We start from the raw sequence: 22,521 nt of genomic DNA on the forward strand, positions 1-22,521 counted from the left end.
TATCATTCCCCGAAGCGGTGCCTCAACAGTCCTAGTAATTTGCTGGAGTACAGGTTGCTGACTGCTGTGCGACCCTTAAAGCCCCTTTCAGCTATAACAGCAGCTGTCTGAGCCAGCTGGGCTTGCAATAAGCTGAGATTTCATGACCTTAGTCTGAGCTTCCACTGCAGCATGCAGACATTGGGTGGCTTCTGCTTGTGCTGCAATGGAAGCTGCAACATCGTCCTTCAGACCCTGAATCATGGTCGGGTCTACAGTGTTCTGATGGAGTCCACATCCATGCTAGAAAATATGGGCTCTAAGCTGTGTGCAAAGCCTTATGCCAAGTTGGAACTGGGCTCCTCTATGCACTTTAACAGTGACATTAGGCAGGCCAGCCAATCAAAGTTCCCTCTAATTTTCTTTTGGACTTCCAGTGATTCATTTAAGTGCACAGTCCCTTTAAACATTTTTTGTGTGGCCATGCATGTGCAGTAACTTAAAGGGGCCAACTTGTGCACAGTGTGCACGGGGCCTTTTGGGTTGCGACCATGCAGAGGATGCGACCATCCTCTATTAGCAGAACTCATGTGCGACCTCATTTCTGGGGAGCTGGCACCTATGTTACCCTTCCTCCCTGCCCTGGCTGCAAGCTGCTTGTGCCCAGTGTCTCACCTCATGCAGATTCTGCTTCTATGCTTCCCTATAAAGTATGTGCCTCAGGATGACAGCATTTGTGCTCCAACCACTGCCACTTCACTCATGTCTCTGCTGTTGTCTGGCAGCCAATTAGCTCAGACTGCTGCCACCCATGCCAGGGTGTTGCAGTCCAAAGCCAATATCTGCGCTGGTGGCTGTGAATATGAGATCGAGAAACAGTGTTTCTTCTTCTTCAGTGTCCTGCTCCTCTTGCACTTCATGCTCCCACATCAGTGCTTGACCAGGTGGCAATTCTTGGATTTCTGAAAAGATAAAAGCACAAGGATAGGGTTGGGATGAAGGAAGCGGGGAAGGAGGGGAAGAAAGAGGTGCATACTTATACCATCTGCAGCATGTAACTCAGAAGAGATTGTCGGATAAGGGGAAAGTGGGATGTGAGAAGATTAGGTAGGAACATACTGTCATCCTCTGCTTCAGCCCTGCTGCTGGCGATGGCCTCTGTCGTGGCTGCTCCAATGACGGCCAGTATCATCTCCTCAATGGGGGTGAGGGCATGAAGCTGTTCCTGTCCCCCACGAGTAAAGTGCTGCTGCCTCGAGTTATGAGCCACCTTGTCCTGCAAGAGAGAGGAAGGTTTGGCAGTGAGTGTGGTGTAATATGTTTGGGTGATATGCCTGTCATAGTTGAAAAGCTGGCATTGTGTATAAGCTGAGATATGGGTGTCAGGCTTGCAGCAGTGCTAAGTATTGAGATGAGGCTATGAAGTTGTGCTTGCTCGAGACTGTTAGTAGGTGAATGAAGGGGTGGTGGAAAATGGAGCATTTTATGAAGCTAATGGTTCACTTGTAAGGATATGGTGTTGGAAGATGCATTCACTGACCTTGATCATTCACGTGAAGTCATTAACTTTCTTCTTGCCCTACATCTAGGTCCTTGGGGCTAGACTGAGGGCATTGACCACCACAGCTACCTGTTCCACTGCCTTCTTAGTGCCTGTCTGGAGGGCCTCCTAGCCCCTTGAGGGAAGAGAACCTTTCTCCTCCTAAGTACCTCCTGCAGCAAGGCCTCCAGTGCTCCATCGGAAAACCTTGGAGCATGCTCCCTGGCCTGTTGCACCATTTCCAATCTTCTTTCTGCTCAGAGACTTCTGTAATCAATTCTGGCATCTGCTGCAGCCAGAATGCATTTCACTTTTTTAAGTGCCAGCTAGCTTTAAGTGGTGCTCGCCCCACACAAACGTAGGCCCCCCGGTGAGGCGAACAGCCACTCTCAGCAGTGCACTTAGCATGCCAGTGTCATTGAAATTAGCAGGCTTCTTAAAGTTTGTGTGCTGCCTGTTTTGCAACGAAAGGGCGCGGGTTAATCACGCATCGCGATCCCGTGCCCATGTTCGAATCTAATCCAATTTGCCCCCAAAATCTTTAAAGAATTCTTCTTTTTAAAATACTTGCATGGCCAAAGTGAATATTATAGCTTTAAGAGCTGTGTCCCACACCACTGTGAATACTGATAAAAAGGTGGGAACTGTGGATGCCGGTGCCAAATTTTCGAACCGAAATCTTGATGCGACTATCAGACATTTGAACAGCAAACATGCAAATTCATTTTTGTTTGTAAAATAAAATACTGTTTTAACGTCAGAAATGTGTTTCTTGACAAAATAACATGAAAGCGAAAAGACACGTCATGAGTCAGGCATGTTGTTTCCTGGAGACCAACCTGATTGCGTTTTTCACAAACGTGCTGCATGCGATGCTGAAGACTCCAGCAGCCATCTAAGATCGCAGCCCAAATCTCAGCGAGCATTTCATGGGACAGCATCCAAATGATTTGTTTGAGGGCGCACAGCACATGGGGAGCCTTAAGCCGCGGATGATTTACTATCTGATGTGAAAATAGACCTGAACCGAGCCTGGTCTTCTGGATAGCTGCCTGTCCAGCTGGGGAATGGCAGTTTCGCTGCAGTTTCACGTGTTTACCCCGCGATCCACAATGAATGGACAACACCCGCTGCGATAGAGCTGGCTATGGTGCTGAAACCAGTTGTATTCTGCAGCAGGCTTCCCTTTGCAGTTGCATTTGTTCCTGCTGCTTTGCACATCCGTCGCCGTTTGTAGGTATTTCCCCCAGTAATTCTGATCGGCTTGTTGAAAGTTGTCAGATCAACAGAGGGAACACCGCAGAAGGAAAAATGCATCATGCATTTCTGAATGATGAGGGCAAATGGTAAACTCGTTTTCTCAATGTAAATTCGAGTCACAACGGTGAAGACTTGTTCAGTCCGATTCATGAAAGAATGTCACCGCTGAAGATTTGAACCCCAGTTTTAACATTTCTAATCTTACCGACTCGGTGAGTGAAGGATACTTTATATTAGCCCATTTTTAAAGTTCTATTCATAACACGTAGAACAGTTTTTTCTTTTTTGGATAATATGTTGCCATAAGGAGCAGAGGATAGTTGGATTTTCTTTCCACACTTTTGTATGTTCATATAGTCAATACATATAATGTTTCACTTCAATTTAGTCAATGAAAACAGGGAGGAAATGAGATATACAATGTTCTACTTCAGCTGAATGACCTGGGATGTGCCTTGGTGCAATGATGTAGTGTTTTCCGCTAATTGGCGGATGATCTCAGTGCTAATTCTTTTTCCTGCTATTTGGCGTGTGTCACAATCTACATCTATGAACATGATGCTTTTTCTTAATATGTTAACAGAAAGCGATCTTTTGGGAAATCAGTCGCTTTCGAGCAGAGGAAGATCCAGCACAAGCCGGTTGTGGGGATCATATCTGCACTCAGTGACGAATGCACAACATCATAGATCACCAACCAGACATGGCTACTGCGCTATTAGCTGGAGAAAAGCTTAAGGAGCTGATCCTTCCGGGGCAACAAGATGAGAAAGGTTCGCCCTTTGCAGCCTTCATGGTTCAACTAAAGCTAGAACTCCCCTTCGACAGAGTAGTGTCCATCGGGACTGTTATTATCCCCATCCTCTTAGTCACATTGGTATTTACTAAAAATTTTGCAGGTAAGAAGATCGAGAAGTACACAAACTGTCATCATTGACAATCATTTTAAAACTGCTACACTAGGGCGGCATTCCCGGAACAAGTGAGGCCATTTCTCATGTATATTTGTGGTTATGCATGACGGAAGGTCCAGCAAACCCAACTGCAATTGCAGTTTACTCTTCTCTCTAATCTTATGCCCTTTGAGACGCTTTGCTCCGTCACACCCCCTGTTATTTAGAACTTTTATTGGGACTCTTTATTGTTGACATCTGACCTTCAAAATGAGCAGACCGTGGCAGTGATGCCCCTTTAAGGAGTAGGATTAAACGTAGACGACTGCATTATACGTTCTAAGCGCCCATGAGCCCGCCCTATCTAAAATGAAACAGTTTTAGAGGATGTAGGCTGTGCTTTAGTGCGTTTTTAATAGCAAGCTACTGAAACGCACAGTCCATCAAAACATTTCTTAAATAATGTCTTAGTTTCTTTGATTTTAAATCCCCGGAGCCAGTTTTACTTTAAAGGGGGATGTCTTCATGAAAAGTCTTTGCCAAACCTGTTTCTATTTGCGAAAGGTTAAACCGGAAGATCCGTGAGTCATTTTTGTTCTGATAAAATTGTGTGTACGTATTGCATTTTCGAGCAATTGACATCATTCTTTTATATGTTTGCAATAGGAAATAGGATTGCAAAACATTTTTAATGAAAAGTAACCATTTAAACACTAGCAAATTTACTCGTTAACTAGGGTAAGGAATCATGTACTTCTCCCTTGAGGGACTGTTTGGTTCAAAACTTCTAAGACATTTTACTGAGATTTGTAAACTTAAGGTTTTTAAAAATAAAATTTAAAGGCCACACAAAATAAAACAAATTTTCATCAATTCACTCCGCTGAAAAATAAGTCTACACTATTTAGCAGTTACAGTTTATACCAAGAACTTAACCTGTTTAAAATACCTCTAAAATTGCATAGGAAATCTTTCTGCAGTTCTGCACGTTATGGTATTAAGCAGTGAAAATCTACCCCTCAGTACAAACATTTATATTTCTTTTCACTGTCTATTTCTAAAAAAGACAAGAAAACTCTATAAGATAAAAACATATTACTTTAATTCTAAGTTTGTTTCATTTATTATTTTTAGTTTTGTAAAGTTTGTTATGAAGCCAATCATTAAACCTCCAAACAGGAAAGCAGTCCATCATTTAACCATTAATACTCAAGCAATAAACTTTTAAAAGAGGAGGGTATGATTACACACTGGTTAACATATTTGTATTGATTTTGTATGTTTTCTTAGCCTGTTATTTACAGGAGAGTACACTGATAGTAATGTTGTGCATTATTTTTACAGACATTTTACATGTTTCTGGGACATGGGTAATCCAGTCGAGACAGTATTTATTGCCCTGAGGGCAGTAACAATTAACCACATAATGCGGAACTAGACAGGAGTAGCAGATCCCTGTTCCTCAAGAATATTAGTGAAACAGTTGGATTTTTACAACAACTCACCAGCTTTCATCGTCATTTTCTGGTGATAGCTCACATCTTAGCAGATTTATTGAATTCAGTTTCATAACATGCCATGCTAGGATTTGAACTCACAATGAACTTCAGGGTAAAGGCAACATGGGGTGGGAGGCAGCAGTTGGATGCACAGGGACTATCTTACTGTTCCTGCTGCATTATTAGGGTTGTTCATTTTATTTGTGCTGGTGTGCTTATATTTTTCAGCTAGCTGCTCATGTGCAGGGGTGTTTGTGGAGTTAATGGTGGGTATTTGTGTGCATCTTGAGGAAGGGGACCAGTCTGCCTGATACTTTCCCAGCTCTTGTTGTTAAATGTACGTCATGATCATCAAGTTACATAGGTCCCACAGGTGGTTAATTTGCATGTTTGTGGTGGGAATAATAATGTAAAATGAAGCATTGCTACCTGCTTTCAGGTTGGTGATTCTGATTAGTGTAGGATCAATGAGAGTGGAGATTAAGCTGTTAAGTATGAAAGTAGGTGAGAATAAATCAAAGCAAATGGTTTATCTATGTATATGTTCTAAACCTAAGTAAGATTTGTTAATTGGTAGAAAAGCAAATAATCTATTGGTGGAAAAGTAGAGATTGTCAACTTGTTCCATCATGTGGTTTATGGAATCAATTGTGATTTATCAAACATAAAGTGGTATTCATTAATTGTTATAATTAAAACTTCAGGATTCTATTTGTGAATTTGTGGGCATAAATAATATTTTGGCTGAGAATTGATTCTATGCAGTAGCCCTTGAACCAATAGCTGCATTTTTCTGCCCAATGCATCTTGTGGCAGCAGTAAATTTTCATCGTATCCTAGTATATGAACAATGATTATTGTTACGTGCCAGAATGCATCGAAAATTAAGCTGTTGACCAAACAAAAGTATTCTTTTGTGATGCGGATGGCATAAATGTTTGGAGAATGGCAACTGTATCTAAGTAAAGCATTCAGGAGGTAAGTGGAAGATTCATAGTCAAAGGGGCTATGGTCTGAAGCATCTCTATTGTGGAACAATACTGGGCCGAATTTTCTGGTTGATGGCCAAGTCCTATTGCTGGGGCCAAATGCAAAAGCTGACCCTGCTCCAGCAGGCAGCGAGATCCTGGGGTGGCATTTTGCTGGTGGCAGCCAATTAAGAGGCCAGCCCCCAAGAACTGCCAGCCTAATCAGAGGGCGGGCAGATCAGCAGCCTAAGCAGCGCCACTGCGAGCTGTGGCCATTGCTGAGGCTGCACCACCAGGGAGAGGCCACCTCAATGGCGGAGCACCCTCAAAGAAAGGCAAGCTTGGTTGGGAGAAGTCAGTGCCTGGAGATCAGGGTAGGGGTGGGGAGTCGTGGTGTATCGGTGGCACCATTGCTGCGGGGGGGAGGGGGGGGGGGAGGGGGAGGCCATTGCAGCTGGCGGCCCTTCCATGGATCATGGAGCATCCATCAAGGAGGGCTCCCCCACCCCTGGGACCCACTGGGAGGTTGCCAGGATTTACCTGGCAGTCTCCCCATCCAGTGGCAGGCCCTTTCGATGCAGGGCAAATGCTCACAGGGCCGGGAATTGGCCTTTAATTGGCCACTTAATTGGTTCAACACCATCAAGGTTCCTGCCACTGGCAATATGCCATGGTGACGGGAAGATGTTGGTCTCCCCTCCCAAGCCTTTTCCTGCCATATTGCCAGCCCTCCCACCTACCAGCCCGTAGCCAATGGGCTGGGAAAGTTCAGCCCACTGAATCTAGAGGACTGAGAAAAGAGTTACTAAGTAGCTGAACACATTTTCTAACAGTAAAAGGGAAACAGTATGTCGTCTGGAAAGGTTTAATGATTTGGACAAAGGAAGCAGAAGATTGTATTCACTCATCAAGCAACCAGAAGAGGTCCTGAACCAGAGAAGGAACTCGCACCAGCTGAGGGGAGGGTGAGTTACTCAGCTTGGTAACCTGGGAATGGATTCGAGAGTGTGAGGCGAGAACACATTAGCTGAGTCTGGTAAGTATCTTCCCAAAGTATATGTCTCTGTAGACACATATTAATTGGACTGTTGTGAATTTTAAGCAAATGCATTTATCAGCTTTTGTTTGATGCAGTAGTATGCTACTAATAGTCATAGATTTTACATCTAATTATGAGATACTTGTGATACCTTTATTGCCTCCACAGATGCATTGGGTCAATTGGAATGATGCAGTAGTTCCCTTTGCAACATACAATGCATTGCAAAAAATGAACACCTTCAGAAGCACCTGTACAACAAGCACCAGCACAGAGCCTGTGGTACCTGCTTCAGTACAACTGAATGCTATACTTCTATGTGAACAGTTAACTGACATAGAGGATCTAACAAATGCCTATGGAGGAAGATTACATTCATTTCAGGTCATGAGAACTAAGTTATTGACTTGCAAGTTTCTATTGAACACTTACAGCATTACAGACTAAAGCTGCATCACTGAGCTTTGGGTAGCGCTGGACTCCAGAAGGCTGAAATCTAGTTAGTTTATATTAATTAACATAATGGCTGGAATAAAATCCTTAGTAACACCTAGATTTAACAATTAACTTATGCTAAATGTATCAAACCGTTCAGACTCTGACTATAGTCGTCAGTTGTCGCAGCAGGCTTTGTGGCTATGGGAGAGGTATTGCAGTCCACTGTGCAGTAAAGCCTGGGACATCAAACACAAAGTGAAGTCACATATTAGTAATTTATTGTGAGGCCTAGTTTGAGCATATTATTCCTGCAAAAACTGCTCCAAGTCTTTTCTTTTCCAAGGAGATGGTTGAAACCTTTCCTGCCCTGATGTACAGGCATCAAGTGCTGTTTAACCTTCCACCATCCCTGCACCCAACATTCTGCATCAAGATATGGAGGCAAGGTCGTCTGCTGATACTGCAATTTGCAAGGATCAGAAACAAATAGGCACTCAATTTCTAGCAGGTAAGACTTGGAAGTATAAAATATTGCTGTGCTTTTGCTGTAATTTTAATAAAGATATTTTCACATCATTTTATTATTGCCTGATTTACTGAATGGAGATTGATCTATAATTGGGTTGAAAAGAAATATATTACTCTCTTCATTTTGGTTAATTTTATATTGCGTTCGCTCAGGATATGGTGATAAACATGCACAGCTGTATGTTATATGTGACTACAAGTATAGTTTTATTGTTTGTTGTCCAGATTGTATGTTCTTAATTCATATTACACATTGAAGTTGTCAAGACAGTTTGTTGGCTGTGCCTTTAGATGGTCATTTGGGTGGGGTGAGGTAAGAGGTCTTGGATTGTGTTACTCTCATTGCAGGGTACTGGGGAGTAATGGAAATAGTTGCACCCATTTCTGGGGTGAAAACTGAAAGCTGTGGAGGTGAATATTAATTTGCAATCACAGATGCTCCATGGAGGTTCAGCAGATGGAAACTTTTAGTCGTCCTGGGTGGCTGCCTGTACATCATGCTCACCTTATTAAAATTTTCAAGTAAGGGCCATTCAACTGGTGAAGGACCCTTTTCCCAAATTGGATTGTGGGACTGCCAAATTTGCCTTTGTGCTGTGCCAGCCCTCAATTCCCCATCTCTTATCCAGACCGTCAGATGTTTGGTTTGTTGCTTGACGTAGAGGGATATCACTTGACTGTTTGCCTCATGACTCCTGACAGGAGCCTGAGAAAAGATGCTAACTAGGTTACAATGAAAACCATAAACCAATCAGTGCTCTGATTAAGGAAAACACTGGCATTCTAAAGCTGAAGCTCCACTACCTGGACACATCTGGAGGATTCAGTCATTAGAGTTCCAAGAAGGTGTCTAGAATCATTGCAGTCTGCTAAATTCTCCACAACTTTGCCCTACTAAGGGAAGAACCCATGGAGCCACTGCAGGATGAAGAAGTGGAGGAACAAGATGCTGGGGATGACAGGAACTCGAGGATGAACAGGAACAGCAAGGACCAGAAATGATGCCAGCTGTCGTAGCTCTGCAGATACAAGTCACCAATGAACATCTTCCATTTAATCACCCTCCTCCCCCCACCCCACCAGTACACCAGCAGTCCTTCCAATTATCGCAGCCACTCCTTATACCATCTGGAACAACACCAAAGCAAAGAAACTGCTGGACATCAGCAAATTGATTCATAACAGTTTATTTCATGACTCTTTACAGTGAAGTTTGAAAACTAAAAAACATTAACCTTGTGCAAGCCCCTAGTTCATGTGTTTCATGCTTAGCTGCCTATTCTAGTGTTCCTATGAGTTATTTCCCCAGTGGTAACAGATGGACAATCTCAAGGGGTGAGGGAAATATTTGTGGGGACAGTAGCAGGTGCAGAGTGTATACTGATGTTCACTGATGTGCTGTTTTGAGGAGAGTGATGAGAATTGGGGGAGGGAAAGCTGGTCAGCGCTAGGGCTGCTGGTTGTGCAGAGTTAAAGGGAGATTAAGAGAGGTGCAAATAGGAATCTTACCGTAGCCGCTCAAGTCATGTCATTGAATTTCATGTGGCAATGCAGCCAGGTTATTGGGTACAGTGCTTCTTGCAATGATCTGCTGTGCAACCTCTGCCTAGATAAGTCCCCAGGGCCTGATGGGATCTACCCTAGAATACTGAGGGAGGCAAGGGAAGAAATTGCTGGGGCCTTGACAGAAATCTTTGCATCCTCATTGGCGACAGGTGAGGTCCCAGAGGACTGGAGAATAGCCAATGTTGTTCCTTTGTTTAAGAAGGGTGGTTAGGATAATCCAGGAAATTATAGGCCGGTGAGCCTTACGTCAGTGGTAGGGAAACTATTAGAGAGGATTCTTCGGGACAGGATTTACTCCCATTTGGAAACAAACGAACTTATTAGCGAGAGACAGCATGGTTTTGTGAAGGGGAGGTCGAGTCTTACTAATTTGATTGAGTTTTTTGAGGAAGTGACGAAGATGATTGATGAGGGAAGGGCGGTGGATGTTGTCTATATGGACTTTAGTAAAGCCTTTGACAAGGTCCCGCATGGCAGACTGGTGCAAAAGGTGAAGTCACACGGGATCAGAGGTGAACTGGCAAGATGGATACAGAACTGACTCAGTCACAGAAGACACAGGGTAACAGTGGATGGGTGTTTTTCTGAATGGAGGGATGTGACTAGTGGTGTTCCGCAGGGATCAGTGCTGGGACCTTTGCTGTTTGTAGTATATATAAATGATTTGGAGGAAAATGTAGCTGGTCTGATTAGTAAGTTTGCGGACAACACAAAGGTTGGTGGAGTTGCGGATAATGATGAGGATTGTCAGAGGATACAGCAGGATATAGCTCGGTTGGAGACTTGGGCGGAGAAATGGCAGATGGAGTTTAATCCGGACAAATGTGAGGTAATGCATTTTGGAAGGTCTAATGCAGGTGGGAAGTATACAGTAAATGGCAGAACCCTAAGGAGTATTGACAGGCAGAGAGATCTGGGCGTACAGGTCCACAGGTCACTGAAAGTGGCAACGCAGGTGGATAAGGTAGTCAAGAAAGCATACGGCATGCTTGCCTTCATCGGTCAGGGCATAGAGTATAAAAATTGGCAAGTCATGTTGCAGCTGTACAGAACCTTAGTTAGGCCACACTTAGAATATTGCGTGCAATTCTGGTCGCCACACTTCCAGAAGGACGTGGGGGCTTTGGAGAGGGTACAGAGGAGGTTTACCAGGATGTTGCCTGGTCTGGAGGGCATTAGCTATGAGGAGAGGTTGGAAAAACTCAGATTGTTTTCACTGGAACCACGGAGGTGGAGGGGCGACATGATAGAGGTTTACAAAGTTATGAACGGCATGGACAGAGTGGATAGTCAGAAGCTTTTTCCCAGGGTGGAAGAGTCAATTACTAGGGGACATAGGTTTAAGGTGCGAGGGGCAAAGTTTGGAGGGGATGTGCGAGGCAAGTTTTTTACACAGAGGGTGGTGAGTGCCTGGAACTTGCTGCCAGGGGAGGTGGTGGAAGCAGATACGATAGCGACGTTTAAGAGACATCTTGACAAATATATGAATAGGATGGGAATAGAGGGATACGGACCCCGGAAGTGCAGAAGGTGTTAGTTTCGGCAGGCATCAAGATCGGCGCAGGCTTGGAGGGCCGAATGGCCTGTTCCTGTGCTGTACTGTTCTTTGTTCTTTGTTCTTTGTACTGGTGCTGGGAAACGTATCTTAGTAGCATTCTGCCATCTGAAGGAAAAAGCAGCTCCTTCCTCCTGGTCACTGTAGTGTTTGATTGATCAGGATTTGATTGTATCAGTCTGTCCACTTATCTGTGTTCACTGTGCTTGATTGCTTAAGCCTATGGGTGGAGCCTCACAGTTAAAAGTGAAACTAAAAGACACAGCTTGGATCTTGTACAGGAACACACTGACTGCAATGAGGAGACATGTACTGAAATTGTGTAAGAACTGATATAGTTTACACTGCTGTAAATAAACCAGATGGTGATTTACTATAAGTGTGATATCTGCATTGCTCTTAGATCAATCAGTTATACATACTAAATCCAGCAACCCGGCTTGAACATAACAGTCACCACCTCTACCAGTACTTCCAAAGTTGCATCAGAAAAGCAGACGGCCTTCCAACAGCACTTTTATCTGCCAGTTCATCTGCACAACTTTTATTTGGTTGACAGTAGCCAAAATGCAGCTACCCTTTAAGAGATGCAGGTTGCCTTTAAATGGCATTACAGACGCCTGATTTCCCACCCACTCTCAATCAGTGAGCTGCCAATAAACAGCACTAGTAGGATTGACAGTTTGCCAATCTTAATCAAATAAAGCAAAAGCAGCAATTTCACTCAGTTTAGATTAGATTAGAGATACAGCACTGAAACAGGCCCTTCGGCCCACCGAGTCTGTGCCGAACATCAACCACCCATTTATACTAATCCTACACTAATCCCATATTCCTACCAAACATCCCCACCTGTCCCTATATTTCCCTACCACCTACCTATACTAGTGACAATTTATAATGGCCAATTTACCTACCAACCTGCAAGTCTTTGGCATGTGGGAGGAAACCGGAGCACCCGGAGAAAACCCACGCAGACACAGGGAGAACTTGCAAACTCCACACAGGCAGTACCCGGAATCGAACCCGGGTCCCTGGAGCTGTGAAGCTGCAGTGCTAACCACTGCACCACTGTGCCGCCCCTGTTTCTGGTGCTATTTGAATTTTTCTCCCATGGTCTTGCCATGTGGGATGGCACATATATCTGATATTTGCCTCATTCCATTCTTCCATTTAGATTACCATGTAAGTGTTTAACCCATGTTTATAAAGGGAATGTTGTGACTCCTATTTCAATTCCAATGACCTTCTGGCCAGCCTGACATTTTCTACTTTCAGTAAACTTAAGCTCATCCAAAATTCTGCTGGCCGTATTCTAACTCACACCAAGTCTCATTCACTCACCAGCCCTGTGCTCACTGACCTGCACTGGCTCCCTATTCCTGAATGCCTCCATTTTAAAATTCTCATCCTCGTATTCAAATCATTCCATGGCTTTGTCCCTCCCTACGTTTTTAGCCTCCTCCAGCCCTATAACCTTCTGAGCACTCTACACTGGCCATGTCCATTCTCCCTTTGTTCACCCACCATTGACTGCCGTGCCTTCAGCTGTCTAGGCCCTAAACTCTGGAATTCCCTCTCCAAATCTCTCTGCCTCACCACCTCTCCCTTCGCCTTTAAGACCATTCTTTGATCACCTGTCCTAATGTCACTTTCTCTGACTCAGTTTTTGTCTGGTTACTCTCCTGTGAAGCAGGCGTGTTTTACTGTGTTAAAAGTGCTCTATAAATGCAAGTTGTTGTATGGCGGATCTTTTTTTTCCTGCTATCGGTGAAGATTGCAAAGCCATGTGTCAGGGGTCTCATTCCTAAGTGAGCAGTCCTGCAAAGTCTGGAAGATTGAGGCCTGTCATAATCTTTGATATCCTGCATGATTGTTCAGACAGTAAAATTTGGGAGCCCGTGTATTGGTACACTTGTCTTCCAACAGCTATCTGTCTGTATGCCCTGTATAGTATGGTGATCATATTTACAATAAGCCCAACAAGTTCTAGATTTAAAAAAAATACTTCTGTGCTAAGAAAAACTGACTGATGTATAAATATATATAAAGATCATCGAGTTCTGTTTTTATGTTACAGCTGCTCGGTATAATTTAATAAATCATTTTAAAGGGCATTGTTATAGGAACAGGAGTAAGCCATTCAGCCACTGTTCTGCTATTCATATGATCATGGCTGTTTGTATTTAAGTCCCCCCATCTTGGTTCCATACTCTTTACTACCCTTGACGAACAAAAATCTATCAATCTTAATTTTGAAATTTTCAATTGACCTAGCCCGAACAGCTTTTTTTTGGCAGGGGAGAGAGATTTAGATTTCCACTACCCCTGTGTGAAGAAGTGCCAGATTTTATGCCTGGTTGCCCAAGTTCTAATTTTAACGTGATGCCTCCTTGTTCTCAATTCCGTTATGAGTGGAAATACTGGATGGCCGCATTCTTCCCCACGCTGAACTCCATCTGCCACAGCTTTGCCCATTTGCTTCATCTGTCAATGTCCTTTTGCAACCTTCTGGTCCCATCTGCACTATTTACTGTGTCACCTACTTGATGTCATCAGCAAATCTAAGTATATGACTCTCTAATCATTCATCTAAATTACTGTGAAAAGCTGAGGCACCAATACAGATCCCGAGGGGACACCATTAGTCACATCCTGCCAATTGGAATCATACCCAATATCCCTATTCTCCGCTTCCCATCTTGTAACCAATTCCCTAACCCATGTCAGGAGATAGCATCTAAATCCATGTACTCTTATTTTTGTTAACAGTCTCATATGTAGAACCTTTTTGAATGACTTCTGGAAGTCCATATATAGGAAATGTTTAGATACACCTTCATCTATTACATTATGTATTTCCTCAAAGAATTCACCTAGGTTCATTAGACAAGCTTGCCCTTTGCAAATAAAAACAAGAAATGCTGGAAATACTCAGTGGGTCTGGCAGCATCAGTGGAGAGAGAAGCAGAGTTAACGTTTCAGGTCAGTGACCCTTCTTCAGAACTGGCAAATATTAGAAATGTGAAAGGTTATAAGCAAGTAAAGTGGGGGTGGGGCAAGAGATAACAAATGAGAAGGTGTAGATAGGACAAGGTCACAGAATAGCTGACCAGAAGGTCGTGGAGCAAAGGCAAACAATATGTTAATAGTGTGTTGAAAGACAAAGCATCAGTACAGATAGAGTGTTAACGGACTGAAAATTGAACAGCCGCAAGTACAAACATGAAAAAAACAGTGGGTAAGCAAACTGAACAAACTAAGATGAAATAAAATAAAATAAACACACAAAAAATATATAAAAAAAAAGAAAAAAAAAACTAAAAATAAAAGTAAAATGGGGGGCCCGTCATGCTCTGAAATTATTGAACTCAGTGTTCAGTCCAGCAGGCTGTAGTGTGCCTAATTGGTAGATGAGATGCTGTTCCTCGAGCTTGCATTGATGTTCATTGGAACACTGCAGCAATCCCAGAACAGAGATGTGAGCATGAGAGCAGGGGGGAGTGTTCAAATGGCAAGCAACCAGAGGCTCAGGGTCCTGCTTGCGGACTGAGCGGAGGTGTTCCGCAAAGCGGTCACCCAGTCTGCGTTTGGTCTCCCCAGTGTAGGGGAGACCATATCGTGAGCAGCGAATACAGTATACTACATTGAAAGAAGTACAAGTAAATCGCTGCTTCACCTGAAAGGAGTGTTTGGGGCCTGGGATAGTGAGGAGAGAGGAGGTAAATGGGCAGGTATTACACCTCCTGCGATCGCAGGGGAAGGTGCCATGGGAAGGGGACAAGGTGGTGGGGGTAATGGAGGAGTGGACCAGGGTGTCACGGAGGGAATGATCCCTTCGGAATGCTGACAGAGGAAGGGAGGGGAAGATGCAACTGGTAGTGGCATCACGCTGGAGGTGGCGGAAATGGCGGAGGATGATCCTTTGGATATGGAGGCTGATGGGATGGAAAGTGAGGACAAGGGGAACCCTGTCGCGGTTCTGGGAGGGAGGGGAAGGGGTGAGGGTAGAGGTGCAGGAAATGGGCCTGTCACGGTGGAGGGACCTGTCACAGTGGGGGGGATTCCTCGGTTGAGGAAAAAAGAAGACATATCAGAAGCGCTCTCATGGAAGGTAGCATCATCAGAGCAGATGCGTCGGAGATGGAGAAACTGGGAGAATGGAATGGAGTCCTTACAGGAGATAGGGTGTGAAGAAGTGTAGTCGAGGTAGCAGTGGGAGTTGGTGGGCTTATAATGGATATTAGTAGACAGCCTATCCTCAGAGATGGAGATAGAGAAGTCGAGGAAGGGAAGGGAAGTGTCAGAGATGGACCATGTTAAGGTGAGAGAAGGGTGGAAATTAGAAGCAAAGTCGATAAAGTTTTCCAGTTTGGAGCGGGAGCAGGAAACGCACCGATTGTCATCAATGTACCGGAAAAAGAGTTGGGGGAGGGGGCCTGAGTAGGACTGGAAGAAGGAATGTTTGACATATCCCACAAAAAGACAGGCATAACTAGCACCCATAGCAACACCTTTTACTTGAAGGAGGTGAGTGGAGTAAAGGAGAAGTTGTTCAATGTGAGAACAAGTTCAGCCAGGCGGAGGAGGGCGGTGGTGGATGGGGACTGGTTGGGCCTCTGTTCAAGGAAGAAGTGGAGAGCCCTCAAACCGTCCTGGTTGGGGATGGAGGTGTAGAGAGATTGGATGTCTATAGTGAAGAGGAGTATTTCCAGCATTTCTTGTTTTTATTTCAGATTTCCAGCATCTGCAGTATTTTGCCCTTTGCAAATCCATGCAGGCTCTCTCTGATCAGTTTATATTTGTCCAATGTTCTGTCACTCCAATAATAGATTCTAGTAACTTCCCTACAATAGACTCCACTGTGTGGAGTTTGCAAGTTCTCCCTGTGTCTGCGTGGGTTTCCTCCGGGTGCTCCGGTTTCCTCCCACATGCCAAAGACTTGCAGGTTGATAGGTAAATTGGCCAATATAAATTGCCCCTAGTATAGGTAGGTGGTAGGGAAATATAGGGGACAGGTGGGGATCTGGTAGGAATATGGAATTAGTGTAGGATTAGTATAAATGGGTGGTTGATGGTCAGCACAGACTCGGTGGGCCGAAGGGCCTGTTTCAGTGCTGTATCTCTAAACTAAACTAAACTAAACTAAACTAAACAAATAAGCCTATAATGTCTTAGTTTATCTCTCCTAAGCTTCTTAAATAATGGAGTGACATTAGCAATTTTCCAATCCAAGGGGTCAATTCCTGAATAAAGAAAGTTTGGAAGATCATGACCAGAACATCTATAATTGTCTCCCCAACTTCTTTTAATACCCTGGGATGAAAACCATCAGGCATTTGTTATGGACAGGTAGGAAATGGCATGGCTGGTTTCCACTGGTCATCTCCCAACTGACCACAGTTTTGTTTTAAATTAGTGTTTCTGCCCCTGTGTTTTGTTGCCCAAAATAACAGACAGTGACAGGTTTTCTTGTGAGTTTAAAGCCGAAGATTAAATATTTATTAAACAATAATGACCCGAAATGTTCACAACACCACCCACACCCGCATTCACTCTCTCAAGCACACTCAAGAAAAGATAGAAGGTAAAGGCTAAGCGGCATTAAGAACTCAAGATGTAAAAGTCTGTGGTTTTCAGGAAAAACCTTCGGGATCCTCTTTGATGCTAAGTTTTAAAGTTGCAGGCATGTGAGCTGGTTGTCTTGCCTTTGCTGGGTTGCTGAAGTCTCCTGGCAGTCAACACTTCAGTTCAAAGACAGTGCAGGTATCTTTTAGTTCAATTTTCGCAGGTGGAGGAGTTGTTCAAAAGGCACTTTCTTACTTAGCTGCTGCAGTTGATTTCCAACTCTTCTAAGCAGAGTTCAAATGTCTTAGCCGGAATTGATCTCTCTCTTTCTGTCTGGTGCTGGAATTAAAGATGGCTTTCAATGTTCTCTCTGTGGCTGGAGATCCCAAACTGATGGTCTTGATGTTCTTCTGACCTGAATGACTGATGACTCCCTTAGTTCTCCAAAAAGGTTACCTTTAAAGGTAAATTCATAAAGTGTTACTTTCACCCATGGGCTTTAGGTTTTTGGTGCCTGAGGGGCTATACAATGGCTTCTGATTGTAGCCCATTTTGTTAAGATGATGTCTGTTCACACTCTATTGTGGTAACTGTAGCTGGAGACATAGAGTCTGTGAGTGTCTTAGTTTCAGCTCGTTTTGTGGATAGTTCACACCCATGTGTGATGAGCTGTCTTGTTTCAATACAGACAGGGTTAATCAGTTTTAGTTCTTAGCAGACACAGATGTGTATTTTAGTGCAGGAGATGGTATTTGTCATGTGACTGTGTACTCCATCTTGTTGAAGGCAAAATGTACTAGTCTTTTTAAATTATTCCAATTTTTTTATAACTCCTCAGTTTAATTTTGTATTTTCATTGCTGCACTTCTCGTGAGCGTGACGTCCTGGAGATTTATTTACCTTTAGCGTCATTATTTTCTTTATTACTTTTTTTTTAACTTATTAAATCTAGTAAGTTTCTCCTCTTGATTTATTTGTATTCATCCTCATATCTCTGCTACTTTATCCTCATCCTTTACTGTGAAGATCAATATAAAATATTTAGCAAGTCTGCTATTTCTTGATGTTTCAATTACACCATCACCTGTGCTTGTCTTTAAAGGGCTCACATTACTCTGAGCCGCCCACTTTCTCTTGTAAAACCTTTGGTATTGTCGTTTGATATCTCTCACAAATTATTGCTCATATTCCCCTTTTGTAGCTCTTACTACTTTCTTTGTATTACTTTGCTGTTCTCAATCTGCGGGAGCTCTACTGTTCTCTGCATACATATAAGCCCTTTTATTTTGCTCCTCTGTCTTCATTTGTCAGAGGAACAAATGCCAACAATAATAGAAAGCCAAGGAAAATATGCATGTTCAGATTAAGGATACTAATGCAAATAAAAGGCCGAAAGCTGACTAATGATCTTTTGAAAGTTAAGCTCAAATGCTATTATTCTAATGTAATAAACATTAGAGATATACATTGCCAATGAAAATTGATGCATTGGCATAATAAATTCTTTATGAGCAAAAGATGGAGAGAAATAAAGCTGACAAGGTTTAGAATACTTAATAATATGACTATTAAAGTACATAGAGGAGTGTTGGTTATTAGTGAGGAATTAAATTAGTTAATGATCGGGTGGGGAAAAAAGATGGGATGAATGGTACCATGAGCACCATGAATCCTATGATATAAAATTCTATGAATTCTTCAAAGATCAAGTAAAATTGGCTTGGGAATCTATTACAGTACAAATACCTGTTGTCCAGAAACTCGAAGAAGTAAGGACCATATTACCTATGTTTACTCTTTTTTTGCAAAAATTGATAGAACCATAAATATTTAAAGAACAAAAGGAGGCCATTTATGTCTGACACCTTTTTATTAAAGCAATTCAAAATTAATCTCACCGTCTTGTGCTCTCCCCAAAGCCCTACCTTTGCCTTAGCTACTCCCTAAGCAAAAACATGCACTGCTGCAACTCTCTGCGTAAAGGAAATTCTGCTAACTTCTGTGTTCAGTCTGAGACTTTTTAAAATCTATTAAATCTCCTCTTGGAATTCTCTACTCTAATCAAATAGTCCCAGTGTCTCAAGACTCTCCACTATAACTATAAACCTGATTTTAAACTTGATTGAGATTCAGGCAGGTGGCGGCAAGGGGTGGTGGTTGGGAAGCTGTGGGGGTGAAGGTGAGCAACAATCCCTATCCCTCCACCAACCTGGTCAGTGGAGGCCTGACGATTTTAATTTCTGGGCCTCAACCGCATGCCACTGGTGAGCTGCCCTCCTGAAACATTAGCAGCGGGTGTGGAGGTTGAGGGTGGCAGGACACCACTGGGAAGGCTCATCAGCAAGAAGCTATGTCATACAGGATTGGGGGGGGTGGGGGTGGTTTCAGTACGGTTTCACTGGAGGGAAGAGGGAGGAGCCTAGGGCAGGTGAGGCCTAAACTTTCCTTGTGAGGCCTGCAGGAGTACTCCAGCTCCTGCTGGTTCCATAAGGAAAATAAATAAAACTTACATTAAATGACCTCTTCTGGTCCCGGATCCTTTTCATACTGCCTTCACCTGGCAGGAAATCCACAATGATTTAATGCTCAGGCCAGGTTAAAATTGTAATCATGGCCTAAGGAGGTCATTGAATTCTGATTTGCATCTTTAAAGAACGACCCCACCAGCTGCAAGCGGGTGTCCACCCTGCTTGTACAGAAAAGCAGATCAAAATTAAAGAAGGCAGGATCTGTAGGCAGCAGAAAATCACCCAGCTGGTTTTACCTGCCTACCCAGTTTCTGTCAGGCAGATAGGGTTAAAATTGCCCTTCATAGTTTCTCATTCCTGGATATGTGTTGGTACAATAACCTGTAGAAAGTCTGAAGTAACCTATGCTTACCACCGTCTTGAAAATTGCTTCAATTCAAAAATGGGTTCGGGAAAACTCACATAAAGTGGGGAAAACAGTTTTTGCTTGTTAGGGTCTTGGTTATGGCTAAACATGCACAATTATGTGGAAAGCGGGGTGGAGGAATGCAGTGGGCGGTAAAAACAAAAACTAAGTACTGAGCTGCAGGCCACACAAAGAATTAGTCAGATGAAAGAAAGCTACACTGCTGTATAAGGTAATGTCTATGGATGCTGTTTATATGCACATCTAGAAGGCATTCAATATGGTGCCACACAAGCGACTGTTAGAAAAAATTAAAGCATATGAAAATAGAGGCAACCTATTGACATAGCTAGGGAATTACTTAGAAGGCAGGCAGCAGAGAGAGAGAGGGGGATAATGGGTATGCACTCTAATTGGCTGGATATGACTAGAGGTTCCCCTATGGATCTGTACTGGCAGCTCAGCTTTTCACTATATAAATGACTTAAATGAAAGATTTGCGAGTCATATATCTAAGTTTGCTGATGACATCAAGTTAGGTAGCACAGTAAATAGTGTAGATGGGAGTCTAAGTTTGCAAAGGGGCATTGAATGAACTAAACTGTGGCAGATGGATTTCAAGTGAGGAAGTGTGAGGTTATCCATTTTGGACCTAAGAAATATAGATCAGAGTACTTTCTAAATAGTAAAAAGTTAGGAACTGTGGAGGGGCAGAGAGATTTAGGGCTCATGTACAGAAATCACAAAGCTGTGGACAGGTACAAAAGATAACAAGGTTAAAAACAAGCTAATTGATATTAGCCTTTATCTCAAAGGGGCTGGAATATAAAAGGGTTGAAGTTATGCAACAATTGTATAAATCTCTTGTGAGTTGGTATCTTTTTTATTATTTGTTCTTGGGATGTGGGCATCACTGACAATGCAAGCATTTATTGCCTATCCTTGTTTGCCCTTGAGAAGTTAGTGGTGAACTGCCTTCTTGAACCATCGTAGTCTGTTTGGTGTAGATACACCCACAGTGCTGTCTGGTAGGGATTTTGACCCAGCATCTATGAAGGAATGGTGATACATTTCCAAGTCAGGGTCATGTGTGACCTGGAGGGGAACTCCAGAGTATTGCATTCAGTTCTGCACATCAGTGAGGATATATTCACTTTGGAATGACTGGAGCACAGATGCATTAGAATGATAGTGGGGCTAAAAAGGATAAATTATGAGGCCGGGTTGTGTGGATAGGCTTGTATTCCTTAAATATAGATGATTGAGGGATGATCTAATTAAGGTGTTTAAGATGATTAAAGACTATGATAGGTTAGATAGAGGAAAACTATTTCTTCTGGTGGGGAGTCCATAAGAAGGGGCCATAACTTTAAAATTAGAGCTAGTCCAATTAGATATGATGCAAGAAAACACTTCTTCACTCAAAGGATAGTAGAAATCAGAAATCACACTCTTAAAAAGCTAGGCCAATAGAAAAATCCAAAACTGAGATAGATAGATAGATTTTTGTCAGGTAAAGGTATTAAAGGATATGGAACAAAGGCAAGTGAATGGAGTTGAAGTACATACCGGCCATGATCGAATTGAATGGCAGAACAGGCTGTTCTTTTGTTGCTATTTCAAAATACCACTAAAATATTTCACCTGAGCGAAAACAATGCAGAGAAGTTTCTGGTGCACTTCACAATTGCATTAACCATTGTAAAGTTTCTTAATGCAGAAGAAGAGTCTGGCTCAGGAGCACAGAGGGTACAGGAGTTGCATGAATTTCAGAACAAACAACCCAAGTTTCAGTTTTACTGTAATAGAGATAGCTACCTGGTCATGTCAGAAAAGCAGAGAGAATGTGGCAAGAATGCATCACATGGTCCACAAAAACCAGTAGAGATGGTCAACCATCTGCTCTGCACGACCAGTAATAGTGACGGTCACCACTGCCCTCAACTATGTGTCAAAGGATTCTCAAGACATCCCCAAGCATCATTTAGGAGTCGAGTATTTTTCCATGCTCTGCTCCATTAAGGAATCAACCGAAACCTGACATTCCAATATCGCTAAAGTATATGAGAGTAGATGTTCCAAATGTGAGGTGGGGAGGGAGACAGAGATTAGCTGCCTCAATTTCAATACCTCTAAAGTGTAATGTGACTAGATGTTTGCTAAATTGAGGCAGTTAATCTTGTCTCCCTCCCTCCATCCTCTCCGCCCTCTTCCTTCCCATGCCTCTCCCCTGTCCCCAGCATGCTGTGGTGTACAAATGTAGCTATTTGTTTACCTATGAGCAATCCAAAATTGGAGGATTGCTATTCCATTGCGGCGTAAATAGTATGGAATTCCTCTCAGAAAGTAACACACATTCATGCAGGATTCCTAGGTGGTGTGTATGATATGTTCATTCCAGGGCAATCAAATAAAACACAGCTGTTTAAAGGAGAAGGAGGAATGAGTAGCTAGCTGCTTCCAGCTATGGCTTTGCAGTGCAACCATGGATGATGTCACTGCACAACCAACAAATAATCAATATACCAAGGCACAGGGTTAATGCACTGAGCAGATGCTAAAGCAATTTTGAGTCATTTAGATTCATTACAGGGATCTTTATCATATACTGCAGAGAAGCTCTATAAAATTAAGCAGTATGTTGCATAAGGGGGATTTCAATGGATTTTAATGAAGAGCAATTGCAAGCTTTGGAAAACCAAGAAAGCTGTAGTGTGCAGCAGCAGGCTAGAAACTGCAAGATGGGAGCCAAGTGTAAGGTATCAAGGCCACCAACAGTAACCTGGAGGTGCAGTTAAAGAGGTACGTTTGAAG

The 22,521-nt window shown here is 43.0% G+C and overlaps 1 protein-coding gene across 1 annotated transcript in view; it reads left to right on the forward strand.

Moving 5' to 3' along the window:
- Nucleotides 1-3,452: 3,452 nt before the first annotated feature.
- Nucleotides 3,453-22,521, forward strand: part of panx2 (pannexin 2) — a 65,309-nt gene continuing 46,240 nt past the window's right edge. The window contains exon 1 of the mRNA XM_068059734.1: nt 3,453-3,678. Coding sequence (XP_067915835.1) covers nt 3,453-3,678 — 226 coding nt within the window. The remainder of the gene's footprint in view (nt 3,679-22,521) is intronic.

The sequence above is a fragment of the Heterodontus francisci genome, chromosome 27 (assembly GCF_036365525.1).
Source record: "Heterodontus francisci isolate sHetFra1 chromosome 27, sHetFra1.hap1, whole genome shotgun sequence".
Classification (NCBI taxonomy): domain Eukaryota; kingdom Metazoa; phylum Chordata; class Chondrichthyes; order Heterodontiformes; family Heterodontidae; genus Heterodontus; species Heterodontus francisci.